Raw genomic sequence first — 21,579 nt, forward strand, 5'->3', positions numbered from 1 at the left:
ACCGGAAATTAGGCTCTTCTACTGCAGAGAGCGCAATTGCGCTCTCTGCACTAGCGATCTCACCGCCCCCGGACCCGCTCCTGCGCTCAGAAGGTAAGCGCTGGGGAGCGGGGGGGGGGGGGGGCGGCATCCAGGAGCCGCCTCAGGCGGCGATATGTCCAGAATCGCCCCTGGGGTCACCCCTGTACTCACAACACTTCTGGGGAATTAGCTCAGCCTCCTGGCTTTCCTTTTAGCTCCTTAGATTCTCAGTCTCTTGGCAGCTTTCTCAAGTCTGGGCTCCCTCTGCTTCTGGCAGTGGCAGGAAGCACCCCCAGCCCCTCTGGGAATCCTAACACAGAGAGGTCTCCTTCCTGCTCTGTGCCCTGCTCTGAGAGACTGTCTCACACCTGCCTATACAATTAAATACCTTTTCCACAGGACAGCCTTCCTGTGGAAAGTAAGCTCCAATAGGTGAGCTGGACTACTGGAATGGATCGCCTGATCCGTTTGTTCCTTCCAGAACCCTATAGCTTTCAGGGCCAGACAGCACAACCTTTTAAACAGAGCAAACCTTCTTGGTTTATCATCCTCTCCCTTAGAGATTACATCTCCCACTATGGAGAACTTGAAGGGAAGACTCACCTTTTCTCTCATTTGTTGGGTCACTCTATCACAATGTGTATGTGTAAATATATTAGAAAGTGGTTTATTTTGCACTATGGTAGGAAAATAAGTGTATGTCTATGAATGATTTCATTCATACAGGTCATGGCAAATCTAGTTTAACTGAAGAAGCTTCTCGAATGAGTAGTGAAAATCAGTACGTTGGACCCTTTTTAGTCTTTTTTTCTGCTGCTTTCTAATTTGACCATGGAAATTTGATTATAGTACCAAGTAAAAACCAAAAGTCTGAATTTATGTGTGTCATGAACTTACATAAAATCAGCAAGGCCAAAATACCTTAAATAAACTAATTGCCTAGAAACTGCCATAGTTAATAGTTAAAAATTATAGTATACATAGGTAAGATAAAAAGATGTATTAAAAGGAGTTAAAAAGAATCTAATAAAATGAACACTTACCGGTATGGCAAGAGTGATACCTAAAATATATCCCAAAATTAAAAGGGTTCTCATTTTAGAAAGCTCTTCTGCAAAACATAGAGCATGAAATTAGCATGGTATTCATTCATATCATGTCATTGTCTTGATATGCCATATGTACATAATCCTGTGGGTGGTATGTAGACTCTAGAAAAACTGCAACCCCACATACAGCTTGGTTTGGCCAAGGGACTAAACCTGTTTATCAACAGAGTTAATAGTAATGATAATATAAAGATGATAAACATATGTAATCAACAAGTTACCTTTCCAAATGCACCTGATTAGAGCCCCAAATTTCCTTTCCTGCGGTTTAGGTTCTCCCCATTATAAGTCACTAGTTAGTTTAATATGGTTTACGAATAATATGTTGTGCATGCCACTGTGATTTTTTTTTACACTTCTTTAGATGCAAACTGCTGCTCTCTAGAAACAACAAAATATGGTAAATGTTGAAATCTATTATGTATATAGACATTAATATGTAGTGGGCGCAGCTGTTTCAAGTACTACAAAAGGGTAGGGACTAAGTTAGGTTGCAGGATTATGGTTTTAACATACAAAACACAAATGCTGAAACAGGTAGGTCTCCACCTACCTAACCATTGTGCTCGTATGGCTGCTAGTTCTATGGGAAAATTATGATTCTATTAATGGCTACTAAGATATTTTTGATAAATGTAATACATCATTATTGAAGAGGGGCACAACATTCTTGCAAAATACATATACAGACTGTAAAAACTGTTACAATTTTGGTTGATTTCATCTTTCTTTAAATTTAAAAAGACTTTGCACATGTTGTCAATAATAGTACAAATTAACAAATGCAAGCAAGCAGAGGTATGGTGTATTGCTGTAATGAAGACTCCTAAATGTTTCTGCAACAGAGAAAACATGAATATATCCTGATTTCATTTAAGCCTTTGTATAACCAGTGCATTTTGCCATCTACACTTTTTCTTTTTCTAGGAAAGTCCAAGAAGCCGTAACATGTGCAAAAATAACAATTTAGAATATAAAAATGGATACAGTAAACAAAATCAAAACAAATGCACACATACCTGTCAGATGATAACACTCCTATAGCTATATTTCCCTTGTGCCTTCTTGTTTATATAAAGTTTACAGAGTAAATATAATTGCATTATGTTATAGCAGCCAATGAACTTCCATTGTTTTAATCCTGTTGGAATACTTAACCATTACATCTTAGCTTTTAATCATTATGATTGGTAATTTCAGGTATGTAATTACTAGTCTTTACAAAGTCTTTGCCTTCCTGTATAGGATTCAGAATTGGATTTTGGTATATTATCCAGCTCAGTTATGCTCAAAACACACACAAATAAACCAACTGGGGAGTTTAAACCAAAATAATATGTGAGTAGAAAAGGAAGCATGGAAAGCACAGTTACAGATAGAAAATGTTAATTAGAACAAATTATAAAGTAGGCTCTGATGAGATTGTGCAGCAGAATGTATAATGTAAAAATCTATATACCTGTACATCTCTAAACCATTGAGTTAATCGTGGTTTCTCATAAAGAAGTTTAAGTTTAAAGAGTGAGTTTGAGTCGGCAGATAAAACCTTATGCAATAATTTTCCAGCATTTAAAGGAGAACTAAAGCTTAACTACAGAAATAGGCTAGTAATGTTGTAGATTATGTTTTGGGTTTCTGTACCAGCCCAAGGCAACCACAGCCCTTTAGCAGGGAAGATCTGTGCCTTCAAAATGCCCCAGTAGCTCCCCATCTTCTTTTCTGCTGATTCACTGTACACGCTTTGTACTGCTGTCAGTTATTGATCTTAAGGTCCGACTGACAATATGCTGTATATATAAATTATAAATGTAAAAACAATATAAGGCTGATTAGTAATTCATATAACATGGCAGCTTTGAAACCAGTGCAGTTAGCATCAGAATTTAATAATCAGTCCTGTAGCATCAGCTTATATGACAGGCCAGCCTCATTTTCTGCTTGATGATTTGCAATGACCCCTAAGCTCAGCTTCTCAACAGCTGCTCAGAGCCCACATATATATTTATCATTCTGTGTAAAAAGTGGAGGAAAGCATTACCGGTGATATTGTCCAGGGCAACCAATCAGCAATTAGATTTCAACAGTTAAAAAAACAAAGTATCTGATTGGCTGCTATGAGCAACATCACCGGTAATGTTTCACTCCACTATTTAAACAGCATGATAGATATACCATTTGTGCAGTGTCCATGACAGTGCCAACAGTATTCAAGATGATGATGATGATGAAAGACCTATATCTATCTATATAATATATATATATTACTACTATAGAGATGCTGAAACCTTTGGCTAGTGCAGTCAGTTTAGTATCTAAAATATGGCATTTCAAGCCAAATTCATTTTTATGGTTTAGTTCTCCTTTAAAGCAGAGACCTTGGTGGAGGGTTGTGTTCAGTCTGCAATAGAATGTGTTCACTCTGAAGGCCAATTATGGTAAGATTAGGGTGAGTGATTAGGGTGTCATGGAAATATAGTAGGATGACTGGTAGACCACTCTAATAATGTGTTGACAACCATTTTATTAGCTAAGGGTGTTATGATTAGGTAGCTGAGATGTAACTGTGCATTATTACCAGCTTCAGCCATTACAGCCATTACAATTCCAGCAGGAACCTCGACTCTAACATTTATAGCAGTATAGAAAGTATTATGTAATATACAGCATAAGTCTGGTACACAGTGACCCATAGCAGGAAACCAATCTTTTGTAGGTAATGAAAAATTCTCCATTTGCTTGTGGGTAATACACTGAAGATTTTCTATGTACAACATTTCTCTCTCTCAGAAACAATTTAAACTCATATTAGACAAACTGTGGTCAGTTGTCTGATATTAACTCCTTTGGGTTACCTTCTCTGCTGAAGACTGTAGAAATGTATTTACTGTAGCTGAAAAACAAATGCAATTTGTGGCCATCTACTGGAATAGTCTAATAAGGTTATAGCAAATCTGCAGTCCATAGGAACATCTGTGAAAGGACCTTCAATATCAACAGCAAGTTTTTCCCATGAGGAAATGCTATTGGTTGAAGTGGTGGTGTATGTGTGATAGTGATTTGTCATGACTCTGAAAAGTAGCACACGAATGAATAGCAGTAACCATGTTGGCATCCATACAACAGTAAAGTTCTTAGTCATTGTTTTGTTTGTACGGTTTCTTGGTGACTCTCATGAGAAAGTTGAATAAACTTTTCTTGCAAAGTCTCTGGTACCAGTAAACAATGAAACCCATGGACAATATAACCATCTACTAAGCATGGTTCATGTTTAATCCTGTTGAAGATCAGGGCTGAGTTTCTTTTTTATTTTTTCCATTTTTTATTACATTTCCCCAATAAATCTAGTCAGGGCCACTATCAGAAAGCATTAGACTCCATTCTGTTTAGGAGGCCTGGGCAGTCAATGTGTAACTCAAGCCCTCTGGAGGAAAATCCCTACCAACTAAGTAAAGTGGAGCCTTATTTTTAAAAAATGTAAACAATTCCTGACATGAAAGGGTTTGTCCACCAAAACATTAAAACCACTGCACAAGTTTTATGAGAGTTAGTGGGGTTTTTTTTGTATAATGATGTCCAGCCAGGCATCCAGGGAAGTAAGGCATCACTAAAGAATGCAAGTGCAGGTAAGACCATTATACATAATTGTCTAAATTTGACCACACCCCTTAAAACATTTAGGGCCACAAACTTAAGCTGGCCATACACGTGGCGATCTGACGAAGTTTCGTGTGACCATCGCACGAACATCGTCAGATCCGCCACACACCGTCAGGGCTGAAACAGCAGATAAGGAGGTAGAAACAATAGGATTTCTACCTCCTTCTGCCGATTCAGCCCTGACGGCAGATTTTGGTCAGATCAAAATTTTCTAACCTGGCTGATCAGCGAGTCGTCCGATATCAGCAGCTTCCTGCGATATCGGTCGACTCGCCGACATGCCATACACGCACCGAATATCGTACGAAACGAGGTTTTGTACGATAGTATCGGTGTGTGTATGGCCAGCTTTAGACTGCCTATTCTGTCTGGGTCCCCAGTGGAACAGAATTTCTTCTGGCCGAAGAATAAAATAGTTATAATAGTTATAAATAAATATAAGCAGTTGTAGAGGGTTCATTTTTAAACCTTCATGTTTATTTTAGATTTTGTTTAAGACATCAGAGATGATGTGAATAAAAATAAAAACAAAAACACTTTGGCTGGAGGAATTTGAATGGTGAAAGAATAAATCAATTGGCTGCCTTTTTAGGAAACAAATGACATCCAAATAATGCAAATTATGCAATTTTCTTCAACAAAGGAGGCACAATATAATTATGACTAATTATCTGCACTAAATTACTGAATTATTTAGTTACATTAATGTGAATATTTATTGACTGCTTCCATGGTAGATACAGATGCATCAAAACTTCTATAAAAACTAACTTGAAATAAATTTACATGTCATGTAGTTTGACATATAGTTGCCATAAAGTATTGTGGTTCAAAATTGAGCACATATTTGTCACAATACACATTCAGTCTCTCCTATATTATTTACATTACCCCTTGGCTTTCGGCTACTGTAGTTTTTATGATTGGTCTGATGCTGAATAAAAATGAAACATCCACATTTCTGTAAATATATTTAATTACAAAATATGCACATCATACAATACAAGCACAGTTTTATTTTATATATAAAGCATTCCTGACACAAAATAAATGTACAGAATATAACTGAATTATAAGATGTTATAATTACAATAACCAGATTATAATTGGGTGGTCATTTATGCATTTTACAGAAGAATGTGCCCCTCTATTATATTCTACATTTAGAAATGGGATGTTTATACTGCTCTTCTTGTGATGTTGTTGCACTACAATTCTCTGACTTATGACATCAATAAAACCAGTTAAAAGTATAAAGATATAGCAATGTCTAACCTGCAGTCGCTCATCAACATAGACTTTCAACTGAATTATGTCAGAGGGTGTTCGAAGTTGTATTTTTACTACAGGTAAAGGGATACAGGCTGACATTCCTGTGACAAAGTATGAGGTTAAAGGATAATAGAACTTTGGAATGTGGTAGGCATGGGGGGAAAAGTTTATCCATGTTAAATTGCATTATATTTATTTTTATATTAGTTTTGTATGTGTCTAGAAAGCCTTATATACTGTATGGTGTTACGTATAATATACGAGATTCTAGCAAACAGTGGTAAAATTACAGTAATAAATATGTATTGTGCTAAAGCAGTCCAGCTACTTATGAATTATGTTATACAACTGTATTAAATGTATTCACGAATGCATCATGAAAACACACAAATAAATATTGTCAGAGAAGGGTATTGAAGAAAGGTCCAGTGTTCTATTGTAAGCTCATGCTCATGGTAGATGCTATGCCGAGTGTCCTAATTAAGAATAGGCAGCTAGGCAATATCAAACTATCAAACTGGGGGATTTGCAATCCTCACAAAAAGTCTGCCAAGGTCAGAAATCAGATGTTTGCTTCAAATGTGACCAGTATATGTGACTGATATGCTAAAGGAGACTCGATCTCCAGCAGTTTTTATTATGTTGTCCTTTACATCTCAAAAAGAATGCTGCTTAGTGGCGTAATTATATGTTACTGGGCCCCACTACAAATTTAGTTTGGGGGCTTCTACCTATTCTACCAAGATATATTGAAATTGCTCTATAATTAGGACCCTACTGGGCCTCCTACACCCCTGAGCCCCCCTGCAACTGCAGGTTCTGCTTTGTCCATAGCTATGCCCCTGATGTTGCTGCAGTCCTTATGTATGGATTGGCAGCATAGTCTACAATTTGGGGTATCTTTAGGCACCATCAATTACTAGAAAAAAAAATTAGTATGCAAAATTATTTTACCCCCAAAGTAATGGCAAACATTAATAGTAGTGTACCAAGTTAGTAGAAGCTATTGCTTCATATAGAAGTTATTGCTTCATAAAAAATGGTGGCACTCGAGCTTGAAACTGATTTTTCAAACGCATAAGGTTACATTATGTACTATGGCATGTTTTTTCTTATATCCCAGGTCTCAGTGGTTAGTCCCTGGTTAAAAAGGACAAGCTGGTTAACTTCAGCAAACATTAACACAGTTTTCATTTTTGTTCCTTGATTAGCCATATTTAAGCACCGCTATAACTTCACTGTCTGGCTCAGTGGACTGCACATTGCAGTTTTGTGCAGAATGGGGACTTTGACTTCACATTTTAACTTTTAGTTATCAGTCTTTTTATTTTGTCTTACTCTCATTCTTATGTTGATTATTATTTTGTTATCACTTATATTATACAATTATTCTATCTGTCATACCTTTGTGAATTTTAAATCATTGCTTAGTTGCTACAGTCACAGAACCTAGACGGCAGACAGCAGTTTAAATTCTGGTAAGCATAACAATATGTAAGAATACTGCTGTTAACATTGAACAAGTTAATTTGTAGGCTTACTTCACCAGGCCCGGATTTGTGGAGAGGCCACAAAGGCCCGGGCCTAGGGCGGCAGAAGTTTAGGGGCGGCATGCCGCCCCGCCGCAAGAACATTTTTTAATTTTGCTCCCATACGGAGCAGTCGGGACCTCTCCCCACTGCTCCGTATGGGAGTTAAAAAGAGCGTTCGCGCATGCGCAATGGGGAGCTGGCGCTTTGCGCATGCGCATTGGGGGCGCGTTCGCGCATGCGCACCAGGGTGCGCGTTCGCGCATGCGCATGGGGGACTCCCACAGGGGCGGCCTCGGGGCGCACCGGAGAGAAATCTGGCCCTGCACTTCACCTATAAACATATATAGAACACAAGTAATACATGGTGCCAATTTTCCAGTTCATATGCCAAGGTGGTCCCCCTGATTATCCTGCAGGGCACTTTCTGTGTCTTTTATAGGGAATATGCTTTTATAAAAAATCAGGTGTGCCAGTGAAGTGTTTTAGTAATTATTAGCTTGAGGTATTACCAGATTTTTAATTCCCAAAATAGCTTATATCATATTGTCATAAAAATAAATAAAATAGCATAGATGAACTATGCCATATAGACAGTAGGTTATGTTTTCAAATATGTGTATAGTCAATATAGAGCCATATCAATGAAAAATTTCTGAAACAATACTACAATGAAATGTCTCACAACACTATAAACAGCATGATGTTAATGAGGACTCTTAGCTTTGGGTTTCACTTATGTCCTAGTAACCATCTTGGCAATCATTATCATTTCCTATGGCTTTACGTCGATACATATCAAACATTAATCTTCTGCTATCAATTTCATTGCTAACTGATGCTTTGGCATCCTCTTCAGACTCACTGGAATCATTAGGACTCACTTCAATTGATTCTACACTTTCTCTAGAATGACTTTCATCATCCTCTTCAGTTATGTTGTCTTTTGTGTCGTAAACTGAATTGCTGGTAGTGTCTTCTCTGGAAACACTTAAATGTTCTGTTGACTTGCTGGAGGATATACTGTCATGCACTGTGCCATTTGCAAGCACAATGGACCTCATCAATGTTGATTCATGACTTTGAAGTTGTTCTAATGTGGCATCGGTTTCCTCTGACTTGCTAGCACTCTGTTGTGAGTTAGTGTTGGGAATTTCCTCTGACTCAGTACTAATGTCTTCCCTAGATTGGCTTTTATCATCTGTTTTAATGCCAGTTTTTAGCATATCATTCTCTTTTGAGTTACTTTGAATTTGTTTAATCTGGCTAACTTCTTCTGATGAGTGAGTAATATCTTCCTCTGAATGAATTGTGTCCTCTTCTGATTCAGTGGTGTCTTCTTCAGACTCTGAGACATCCTCTATTGAATGTGTAATATCCTCCTTTGACTCACTTATCTCTTTCGATTTTGAAATATGCTCTTTTGACAGGCTATGTTTTATGTCCTCATTTGATGGATTCACATCTTTTTTCGGTTTCAGTGCATACTGTGTTAACTGATCAATTTCTTTTGATGAGCTCCTACTCTCCTTGGACTGATTTTCTGATTCCTGGGTCTCTTTTGATGAGCTCCTGCTCTCCTTAGATTGAGTGTCTAACTCTTTTGATAGGCTTACCTGTTCTTCTGAGTGACTTGCATCCTCGTGAGATTGAGAGCCATCTTCCTTTGATTGTGTAACATCCTCCTCTGAATGGCCGATCACCTCTTTTGACCTGCTGCTGGTCTCCTTCAGTTGAGTGACATATTGTTTAAGTCTGATTTCTTCTTTTGAGTGACTTGCATCCTCGTGAGATTGAGAGCCATCTTCCTTTGATTGTGTAACATCTTCCTCTGAATGACTGATCACCTCTTTTGAGCTGCTGTTGGTCTCCTTCGGTTGAGTGACATATTGTTTAAGTCTAATTTCTTCTTTTGAGTGACTTGCATCCTTGTGAGATTGAGTGCCATCTTCCTTTGATTGTGTAACATCTTCCTCTGAATGACTGATCACCTCTTTTGACCTGCTGTTGGTCTCCTTCGATTGAGTTACATATTGTTTAAGTCTGATTTCTTCCTTTGAGTGACTTGCATCCTTGTGTGGGGGAATGATATCTTCCTCCGAATGAGTATCTTCAACTGAAATACTTGTCTGTTTTTCAAATTTGTTATTGCTTCCATGTAGGGGGGAATCTCTGTTTTCTAAGCTGTGTGTCTCTTCTGAATTCAACTGGTCCTCCATAGATTTGCTACCATGCTTTTGCAAGCCTTTATTATCTGAGATGTGTTTGACTTTGTTCTTGGTAAATCCTTTGGACTTCTTTTTATTTATGCCTTTTCCTGGTTGTTTCTTCCTACTGACATCTTTCCTTTTTTCTTTTGACGTACTGATAGTAAGATCCAGATTTATGCTAGAATCGGTGCTGCTCAGCAGTGGATTTGAATCATCATTTTGCATCTCTTCAATATCATATTCATAGCTGTGCTCTTGGCTAAATTGTTGAGCTTTATTCATTTTATTGTTTTCATTATCAACATTTTCTTTGTTGTTCTCACTACAGTCAAAATTGTCTTTGCCCTGTCTACTTTCCCCGCTCTTGACACTTACATCCTCATCATAGTCATCATGGTGTTCACTTTGTTTTCCAATAATTTCATGACTGTTGCGGGCACTAGATATGTTAGGAGCATCATAATCACTATAATTATCATCTTCATCCTCACTATCATTATTATCAGGACTCATGGCAAAATCACTGGTATCTAGACTTGCACCATTTTCTGAATGATTGCCACTGCCATTCTCAGCGTTATCTTCACTTTCTTTACTCTCAGTGTGATCACTGGTATCATCTGAGCCCAGAGTCAGCTGTTCTGTTATCTGTTAAAAATAGTAATGTAAATAGTACATTAAAATAGTTTTACTGTAAATGGAAATGAAACCTGGGTAACCTGCTGGGTTATAAAGACCCCTGGCCTTGCATTTATTATGTTTGGAACTTATGCATCCATTATAACCAAAACAACTGGATTGCTACAGTACTGTATTATTTTACTCTCTTTCATAACAGTTTTTAAACAGACCATGGGTAGGCTAATGCTATACTGATCAATTTTTCCGCAACATTTAAAGTCACTCTATACAGGTGTTTTGAGGCTCCAGGCCACCCTGAGGCACCTTCCCAATTCCACCTCCTTCACCCTGTTATGCTCAGAAAATCAGCATTTGAGAGAATTAAGGTGGGGAGCTGTATTACTAAAATAATGACTAAAATTTGGCCCTGAAAGTTACCAAAAGCAGCCTATTTCTGCCCCTGGTAACTGCAGGCCGATCACATCTGAGGTGAGATTCTCAAAACACTGTATGGTAGCAGTGTCTCTGACTCTGAAATGTGATCAACAGCCCCATAGCTAGAATACACTGTAATTTTTGGTTCATAATGTAGACCAGTGCTGTCTCAAAGGTGGCCCGTAGCCCCCCTCTGTGTGGCCCCCCCACCTGTCTGTCTGCTGTGACTGCTTACCTTTGTGTAAGCTTTAATTAGTATCAGTACTGAGATTAATTGGCCCCCTGCATTGCATTATTACACCTCAGATTCAGACTTTAAGACCCTGTATTGTTTAAACAAGTAATTCCCTGTAGTGTTCACACCTTTCAATCCCTGCATTGTTCACACCCTGCACTGTTCACACCTCAGGCACGGGCTGTAAGCCCCCACATTGCTGACCTGTTCACACCTCAGAAAGACTGTAGGAGCAGCACCAGCATTGTGTCACTGTAGGTACTGCCAGCCCTATGCTATGGCACACACATGCAACATAGGGCAGGCAGAATATGGCACACACAGGCAACATAGGGCAGACAGAGCATTGCAGACACAGACAGCACAGGACAGACAGAGCATGGTGCACACAGGCAGCATAGGTCAGGCAGAGAATGGCACACACAGACAGCATAGGGCAGGCAGAGTATGGCACATACAGGCAGCATAGGGCAGACTGTAGGAGCAGCACCAGCATTGTATTACTGTATGTACTGCCTCTCCTACAGGCAGGGTACAACAGGCCAGAGTATGGCACACAGGCAGGGTAGGGCAGGCAGAGTATGGCACACACAGGCAGGGTATGGCAGCCAAAGTGTGGCACACACAGGCAGTACTCTGTCTCCCTTTGCTGCCTGTGTGTGCCATACTCTGCTTGCCCTTTGCTACCTGTATCTGCCATTCTCTGTCTGCCCTACCTTGCCTGTGTGTGCCACACTCTGTCTGCCCTATGCTGCTTGTGTGCCCAGTACTACCTGTATGTGCCATACTATTCCTGCCCTACCTTGCCTGTGTGTGCCATACTCTGCCTGCCCTACACTGCCTGTGGGAGGTGAACCTGGCAGGGGTTTGTTTTGGTGGTTTGTTAACATTTGGAAATATATTATATGGTCGCTAAGGGGTGTAATTAAGTGCTGTGGGTTGCCGAGGAGGAGGCATATGGATTTCAGGGTATGTCTTAATAGGACATAAGTTACATAGTTACATAGGGTTGAAAAAAGACCAGAGTCCATCAAGTTCAACCCATCCAAGTAAACCCAGCACACACAACCCACACATACCAATAACATAATTCTTTCACATATTAATGAAGGGTAATATCCCTACAGTGAGCACCAACCATTTGGGTTTTTGAGCTACCACCATTAATGTGGTGATGGTCCTAAAAGCTGTTGTGATTACATGGGTGTAGTTTGAAATGTGTGCTGTTTAAAAAAGGGGAGTGGTCAAACATTAGAGACATTGCTCCTGTTGCAGTCAGATCAACTGATTCTGAGTGTGAACAAGGGGAAGTAGACTGCAGATGATATTACAAGAAAAATTGTGATATTTTTACATTTTATCAAAATGTTTGTACATCCTTCATTGCTTAAATCATGGTGGCAACTATAGAGAAAGTAGAGCCAATGGCTGGGCATTAGCCCTAGCAGTTTAGGGGTCCCAGTGAGAGAGTATCATGATTGATCTACTTAAATTGTCTGTGTAGCCCAGTAATTTAATTATAAATGGAGTGATACATGGCAAGAGAACAACAGCTTACAGGTGGAAGTGCAGGGTATGACAATATCCTAACTAAAGTGCTTCCCCAGAGCTCTGGTATGTAACAAAAAACAAAACTGGCTTTATAACTGTGGTCAAATATGGGCAAGTTATGGGATAATTGCTTATCCAGAAAGCTCAGAATTACGGAAAGCCTGTCTCCCATAGACTCCATTTTAATCAAATAATTCAGATTTGTAAAATTGATTTCCTATTTCTCGGTAAAAATAAAATAGTACTTTGTATTTGATCCAAACTAAGATATAATTAATCCTTACTGGATGCAAAATAATCCTACTGAGTTTAATTAATGTTTTATTGATTTTTTAATAGACTTATGAAGATCCATTACGGAAAGACCCCTTATCCTGAATACCCTTGGTCCCGAGCATTTTGGATAATGGGTCCTATGCCTGTACTATAAAGTTTTTATTTATATATATATGAAAAGTAGAATTCACTAAAAAACTTTTATTCTTCCAATAAAATCTAATGTTAAGCACAAGTTTAAGCAAGTTTTCTTGCATAAAAAAAATCTTGCATTTTGTTTTGTGGTAATCTTTAAAATTAAATTGCTGAATAATAATATCCAGTATGTAAACAATTTATTTACCTGTCCTGTCTCGTAATCATATTGGGATACATTTTTCTGTTCTTCTCCCTTTGAGACTTCGTCTGAGTGGCCTACACTATCAACTGCATCTAAAACAGCAGCTGAATTTTGGTCAATAGTGACTTCATCATCAACGCCACTAATATCTTCTTCCTTATACTGGGGGGTAACTCCTCCCCTTGAATAATACTATTGAAAAAGAAGAAATTTCAAATAAACAGTAGGACATAACAATAAAATAATTATGATATAAAAGATATGATAAATTTATATAGGCTACACAAAGATCTGATGTATAAATTACCTTCTGTTCAGAGCTCTGGATGCTTGATTCTGATGATCTACTGTCTGCCTACAAATAAATACAAAAAAAAATCATGCATTAAAATATTTTAACTGTTCAATAGCTAAAGGACAGAAAAATTGACTTGCTATGGACAATTACAAGATACTTGTGAAGCTTTAGGACTGCATATTGTTCTTTCAGTGTCTGCCATAACAGTTACTAATATATGCACTATATAAAATTAGGATAATTATATGGCATTTAAGAAATAAAATATATATATATATATATATATATATATATACACACAAGAATATATAATAATTTATTTTATACTCTAAACAAAAGCATTTAGCATTGCCCGTGTGGTGTTGCACAACCACAAAATGGCGTCATTAGCGAAAGCAGCAAAATGAGCATAGTCGGAATTTACCTCTGAGCTATCTGACTGAGACTCATGAACCTGTTTAAAAAAATATACAATTTATGGTTAATCATCTTTAATCACATATAAAACATCTACATCTATTAAAGGAGAAGGAAAGGTAAAAACTAAGTAAGCTTTATCAGAAAGGTCTATATAAATACAGCCTTAAGCACGCACAGAAAAGCTGCACTGAGCCTTCTATGAAAAGAAACACAGGATTTCTTTTCTTCTTTTGTGTATACATGTTCTTTTGTGTCAGACTTCCTGATTTTAGAAAAACTCTTCAGGGCATGGGCACAGTTCTGCTCAGTTTGCTTCTCTCTCTCCCTTTTCCTGCTCCCTCTCCCATCAGAATTTGCCCACCCCTCCCATCTCTGTGTAAACTTAACTAGAGCTAGAACTGCAGCATGGAAGCTACTGAGACCAAGCTAAAATGGCAGCTGCTATCTTAAACAAACAGAGGGAACTTCTAGGACTGTTTAATCAGGTATAGTAAAGCTTTCTGCAGAATAAATATAGACTTGTAGCTTGCACTATTGTGCCTTTCCTTCTACTCTAAGATCATTTTAGAATGTACAGAAACATTGCTTGTTATAGCCCAATGTATATTGCAGCTCTTTTAAACACTACAGCCATAATGTAATCAGTTGGATTCTATGAAAAGATTTCTAATTGGTTGTCAAGGGTTATTGGACTATTGCCATGTTACTCATAGCCTCCAATGCATTCTTCTGTATATATAATGGAAAATGTTACTTTCACTGCAGTTACGTGTCATGGGATGTGCCACTTCATTAATCTATAAAGTCATTTTTATATTCTCCTTATAACACAATTAAAAGCCAGTCAATAAAAAAGTTCTATGGGTCTTTAGCAATTTTGTGTTATTCATTTACATTATCCTAAACAGGTTCTGGTGACTAGAAGAGGAATTGTTTCACATATAATTATCTGGAAGCTTGGGTTTATTATGATTACCCATTAAACAAAGTTACTATCACTAGTAGGGTCAACAATCCACCAGCCTAGTTGGTAGTATACCAGCCCTGGCTGTTATTACAAATTTACCGGCAATGTCTTTGCTGGTAAATTTGTAATCTCTACTTATTCCACTTTTTCCTGCATCTGATCTGCCCTCCCTGCTCCCCCTTGATCCTGCCCATCATCCCTTCCATCTTGCTTCCTAAGGAATATTTGGTTTGCAACGGCAATCCACGGCACAGCTCCACCTTGTTTCGCCAAAGTCAATCCAGGATTGAGTTGTAACACCCTCCCCGTGATGACATTTACCTGCCCCTCTCAGTTCTACCCCTCCAACATCATTGGTCGGTCTCTGGCAGAAAGGTGGCAACCCTTATCACTAGTCGGTGCATGCCATTTGTAATGTTTGACATTAGCACCTATATCATACAATTTTTTTTCACATTGAAACCTTTTTTTTAAGTTTTTTCATGTTAAAATTGTACAGTCAAAGATATATTTCAGCAGCAAAATTGTTCTCAATACAATTAGTGCCAAACTAGAAAAAAAGCCTACATTTTTTTTCAAATAATTATAAAGCAGACTGTCCTACTGTTAAAAGACGAAGAAAGTATTTATATATTTATATTTATCAATTTAATTTATCATTTTATTTCTTTTCATGAGTGAGTCGCATACTTACAGGAAAAGCCCAGACAAGACTTGTAAGACAGAGGCAAATAAATACAGTCTTCATTGTCTCTTTTAGTATCTGTGATGGCAAAAGAAAACCACAGTTACCAACCATATTAGACATAAGTTCTAAAATCTAAATCAAAATAAAAATGGTAATATTTGAGGAAAATGTGAAAAAGTAAAAAACAAGAAATAAAATTACAAGTATTTTAAAATTGTTCCCAATGTGAGGCATCACCTTTTAATTACATTTTTATTATTTAATACATTACATTTATAATAAACTCGCAGATATCCTATGGATAATATAAACAGCTGTTACCTTGAGAAGTGTAAACAATTATACTTATATATACAGTCATGACTGCATTTAAAAAACAAAATACATTGCCAATGCAACCAAGACCAGTATTGTAACTAGTATACCATAGACCACACTGAAACGCCTTCCATATGCTCGTGTGCTTCAGTATCCACCAATTTGTTAATTTAGCCTCTATATTTAACCATATCCCTCACACTTAGGGGCTGATTTACTAACCCACGAATCCGACCCGAATTGGAAAAGTTCCGACTTGAAAACGAACATTTTGCGACTTTTTCGTATGTTTTGCGATTTTTTCGGATTCTGTACGAATTTTTCGTTACCAATACGATTTTTGCGTAAAAACACGAGTTTTTCGTATCCATTACGAAAGTTGCGTAAAAAGTTGCGCATTTTTCGTAGCGTTAAAACTTACGCGAAAAGTTGCGCATTTTTCGCGTAAGTTTTAACGCTACGCAAAATGCGCAACTTTTTACGCAACTTTCGTAATGGATAGGAAAACTCGCGTTTTTACGCAAAAATCGTATTGGATCCGAAAAATTCGTAAAGAATCCGAAAAAATTGCAAAGTACCGATCATTACGAAAAAAACGCAATCGGACTCCATTCGACCCGTTCGTGGGTAAGTAAATCAGCCCCTAAGCATTTGAAATCGCACACAGGCCCCATTATAATACGATGTATTTAATTACTGTGGTGAAAGATCTCACTGTGTGTTTAATGGGGTCCACTTAGCAACCACAGCTACAGTCAGTTGAGGTCATAAGCTCTTTACTTTTTGCATTAATATTCCTAATAAAGAACAAGATTCTGTAGCTGAGTTACGTTTACAGCCAGGCACTGGCCTGCATTGTGAGAGCTCTGATGACCTGAGCTTAAAATGCACGTCTGCATTAAGAACCATTGTACTAAATGAAATATTAATACTGGTATGAATGCATTATCAGGAAACCTGGTATCCAGAAATCTCACAATTACGGGAAGGTCATCTCCATTTTAATCAAATAAATCATATATATTTGTTCTAAATTATTTTCTTTTTCTCTGTAGTAATAAAACAGTACTCTGAACTGAATTCGTATTGGTAGCAAAACATTCCTATTGGGTTTACTTAAAGTTTAAATGATTTTTTAGTAGACATAAAGTATGGTGATCCAAATAATGGAAAGACCCCTTAACAGGAAAACCCCAGGTCTTGAGCATTCTACATAACAGGTTCCATACCTGTACTGAGCTTACAGCAATAACAGATGGGATGTTTTCTTGCCCATGATTAATCTCGACTACAGTGGACAACAAAACGTCCCCTGTTTCCTCTCCACCAGCAAACGTGCAAATCACCACTTGGAAAACATAAGTGGCACGGCTACTTTCCAAAGTAGCCCAAAGTTTCCTTGTGAGGAACTTTGTGCGGCACATGTTTCCCCAGCAGTGATTCGCTCGTTAGCCAATGGAGAGGAAAAAAGGTGAGTTTTGATGCCTGCTGTTTCTGAGATTAACTATGGGTGAAAACTTCCCATCAGTCATTGCCCTTAATATCAATAAGAGAGTGTCCACACTTTCTCTAAATCACATTGCAATATACGGTACTCTAAATATATAAAACTACCAGTCTTACATGTATAATCCATTCAGTTACAGAATAATAGTCCTTTGTTCTCCTTCTATAAAAATTACAGGGTTTATTTAGAAGAAAGGAGGTTATGATCACCATTTTAAATCTAGTGCATTTAAAATTAGAACCTAGTTGTTATGATTTCAGGGAAATTGTCTTTTACTGTATTTTAGACTCTTTGCTGCAGCCTGTTGATTTGTATTTACACTGCAATTTGTGGTTAAAATGGTATTCTCTTTTAAAGCTGTTTTCTCATATGTCAAATACAAAAAAAATCCCCTTCAAGAGAAAAAGTATATATACACATATATTTATCATGCTGTGTAAAAAGTGGAGTGAAACATTACTGGTTAAGTTGCTCATAGCATGTGAAGACAATTTGTCTTGCAAAGCATTATGGTAGTCCTGTACTAATGTTGATTAGTGTTTTATTACCTTTGTGAAATTGTATAGACTGGGGTTAATGGAAATACATTTTGTAAATATTAACCTGTACCCAACGTATATTACTTAAGTTGATGTTTCTAATGGACATCATAATTGTGCCTAAGATAATGTATGTCTATCATAACCCAAATACTGTAGCAAATGATCCAGTCCGAAATAGAAGATGTACATTCATTTGTGATTTGGGTCAATCCTCATAATCCCTAAAAAAGCACTGTTCGTCATTTTTTTTAAAATAGGAAAAAGTTGTTGCAATCATGGGACTTCTCGATCTTTGTCAAGAACCCCAGTTAGGGTAGAAAAGATGATCAGAGACCCCAATGAGTCAAAATGTTGATCCAAATCAGTGATCCCCAACATGTTGCTCACCAACCCCATTGGCCTCTAAGTAGGTGCTCATTTTTGAATTTCTGGCTTGGATGCAAGTGTTGACTGCATAAAACCCATTGTAAAGCCAAACAGGGCCTTCTATAGGCTGCCAGTCCACATAGGGGGCTACCAAATAGCCAATTATTGCTCTTATTTGCACCCCCAGGAACTTTGTTCATGCTTGTGGTGCTCCCCAACACTTTTTCCATTTGAATGTATAAAAGGTTGGGGATCCCTGATTCAAATAAATGTTTTTTTTATTTTTTTCTGTGAGTTCACTAGCTTTTTTGCAAATATACAGGTTTTCTTTTGCACAAGGGCCATTTCGTCGAAAAGAAGTGAGTGCTACAGGTTTTACTTAAAATTGTCCCTCTGTTGACTTCAGTGGTAATCCCATGAGTCCTGCTGATGCACACACCGGTCACACAATTATAATTAAAATCAGTGAAAGGTCAATTTATAGCATTTTGCTGCTCACTAAGCTGGGAATCTCTTTACAGACTTATGCCCAGTAAAAGACCAAAGCAATCAATACAACAGAAATGCATAATATCAGCTAAGTATTAGCTAAAATACACCCTTACTTCACCATGATGTATTTAATGCTTTTAAGAAAAATTAAATTTAACTAAATACAGCACCATGGAATTAGCTGGAACATAATCGGGGCCTTTTTTTATATTGTTTTATAGAACTAATTAAAGTCATGGTTAAGCAACACATTTGCTAATTACTTTTTGTCTAATAATAAGATTGCTGAGCAATAATGCAGTGATTTATAAATACAGTTCCCCGAAAAGTGTTGGGCATCATAAATAGAATAAAAAAGAAACATTACCTGTAAGTATGACGTATGTGCCAGTAAAGCTTGCTTCAGGTAACCTTCATCTAGACAATACTAGACATGGATTAATTTAATTTCTTGTGATCATAATTTAAAAGGTTCCTTGTAAAGCTGGAATATAAACAGTATAACAGATAGCCTTTGTCCAATCATCTGCTAAAAAGCAGCCATGACATCACAAGGTGCCTCAGTTATTATAATACACCCACATTTCCTCCAGACTAAGGGGTGAATTTCCGCCATAAAACGATTGTGGTTTCTAAATAACTATACCAGCTTTCATTTAATTAGATACCTAGTCGGGCTTTATTTTAAGACTGTGGACATTCAGTATTCTTGATTTCACTGAGCCTTTTCACTCCATGCAGGTCAATTTTGTGATAGAAATTCCTCTCCTACATGACTTAAGCCCATGTACCATCAAATGCCTTATATATACTATTATATGGAGAATTGTCTGACTATAAACAGCATCTCATATGCTTGCAAAGCGTTAACACAGAAAATAGACATATGAGATCTATGATACAATAAAATTTGAATTAACAAAATAAAGCAAAAAATCTTACACTTTTAATGCTTCCCTTTCTTCTGTAATTCTAAAACTGTACCTTGTACACGATGGTAACTAAGCTTGCATGAATCCATGCTGGTGCAAAAAAAATCCACACGGACCGAGTTTTAAAAACTCAGTTGCAGCGACTAATTGCTGTGATTTAGCTGCCAAAGGTCAATATATAGTATGAGTCGCTGTGACCAATCTCATGCTGTTTGCAGCTTGCCGATTAGTCGCCGTGACTTTTTAAAAACAAATTGACCCATGTCTTCAGTCTTCATTTCCATACATTTCAGATAACTGATCCTATACTGGTATTTTGTTACCGAGGGGCCCATTCCTGAAGCACGAATTTTTGCTACTAAAAATCATGATTGGAAAAAAATTGGAGTAACCACGATAATTTCTGATGTGCGAAAATGTCATGAAAATTCTTTTCTTTTCAGAAAACCTTTCTGGCTATGAAAAAAAATGTATCATGTTGGAAGCATTCCATAGGACTTAATGGCACTCTACAGACCCAACCTGGCGAAAAGATAGCCACGATAGCAAAGTTTTAATGAATAGCAAAATTGTCGTAGTCGTTGCGAAAAGTACAAATTTTTAGTGGAATAACGAACATACCAGGAAAAAGTTCTTGAAATTTTTATGAAATTATCATGGATATTACGAAATGTTCTATAAGTTAGAAAAAATACAAATTTTTCTTAATCGTACTCAATCATGCTTTAATGAATAGGCCCCCTAATTGCTATTTGTGCCCTGTCAGCTGAAATTAAGATAGATGTAAAACTTAAACTGGCACTAAACTTCAGTGTCGCTGTTTGCTTTTAAAATAAAACTGCCCAAACCTTCAGCCATATCACTTTAACTGTTAAAGATCTATTGTTTTAAAGTAAAGTAAACTGGGCTACTTTTCCTGTTTTCATAATTACATTGCATTGGATACAATATAAAGTTGTGCTGTCTTTCTTTTTTTATTTTAATGTACATATTATTTTTTATACCAAATGTCTGAAGGCTGGATTAATATAATGTTATGGTGTCATACAATTAGGCCAGTGGAAGGTTGGGGATTATAATATTTCTCCAGTTGGTCTGCCATGATCTAAACAGTTATCTTCTTTTGCAATTCTTTATTTATACAGCGCTGATATATTCCAAATTACTCTACACCCCTGCCTCAGGGGAGCTAGCAATTTAAAGGGGGAGTATATCCCCTCTTCAACATAAGTCCAATAAAGAAACTTTTTGCCTTTTTTGTAATCACAAAAAATGTATAGTGTTTGTTATTTCTTCAGCTAAATAGGGGAAACAGAAAAAATAAGGCTGATGTCTCACGGAGTGTGTTAGTCGCCCGCAATAGATCTCTGCTAGTGTACCTCAGGCAACTAACCACCCTGAAAGTCTTTGGAGGTAGATAATTTGGTTACAAGTGCACAAATACAAGTGCATTATGCAGGGGGTAATCCGAGCTCTGGTAATTATCTACATTGCAAAGACCAAACATGGAGCAAATTCCGTTTGACAAAAATGGACAGACCCTTGCAGTACTCAACTAACAATATTAGAAAATGCTCCATTTACCACCACTCTTTGTAAAGTGACCTTCATGCAGTTGTTTATCCAGGTACAAATATTATGTTTTAGGTAGTGATGGGTGAAATAATTTCGGTAGGCAAGGATTCACAGCGAATTTCCGCATTTCACCATTGCCGGATTACTTCACAAAAGGGGTGTAAAAATTTGCCACGCGACCAAAATTCATAGAAAAGTGGGAAAAAAGTTGTGTCAAA

At 37.4% G+C, this 21,579-nt stretch overlaps 1 protein-coding gene across 1 annotated transcript; it reads right to left on the reverse strand.

The window, feature by feature from the left end:
- Positions 1-8,088: 8,088 nt before the first annotated feature.
- Positions 8,089-19,327, reverse strand: dmp1 (dentin matrix acidic phosphoprotein 1). The gene is given in 6 exon segments (NM_001145742.1): positions 8,089-10,446; positions 13,260-13,448; positions 13,564-13,611; positions 13,979-14,008; positions 15,636-15,704; positions 19,222-19,327. Coding segments are annotated over 5 exon segments (2,436 nt in total). The 5' UTR covers positions 15,690-15,704; positions 19,222-19,327; the 3' UTR covers positions 8,089-8,331.
- Between the last annotated feature and the right edge of the window lie 2,252 nt (positions 19,328-21,579).

Source organism: Xenopus tropicalis, chromosome 1 (assembly GCF_000004195.4).
Source record: "Xenopus tropicalis strain Nigerian chromosome 1, UCB_Xtro_10.0, whole genome shotgun sequence".
Classification (NCBI taxonomy): Eukaryota; Metazoa; Chordata; class Amphibia; order Anura; family Pipidae; genus Xenopus; species Xenopus tropicalis.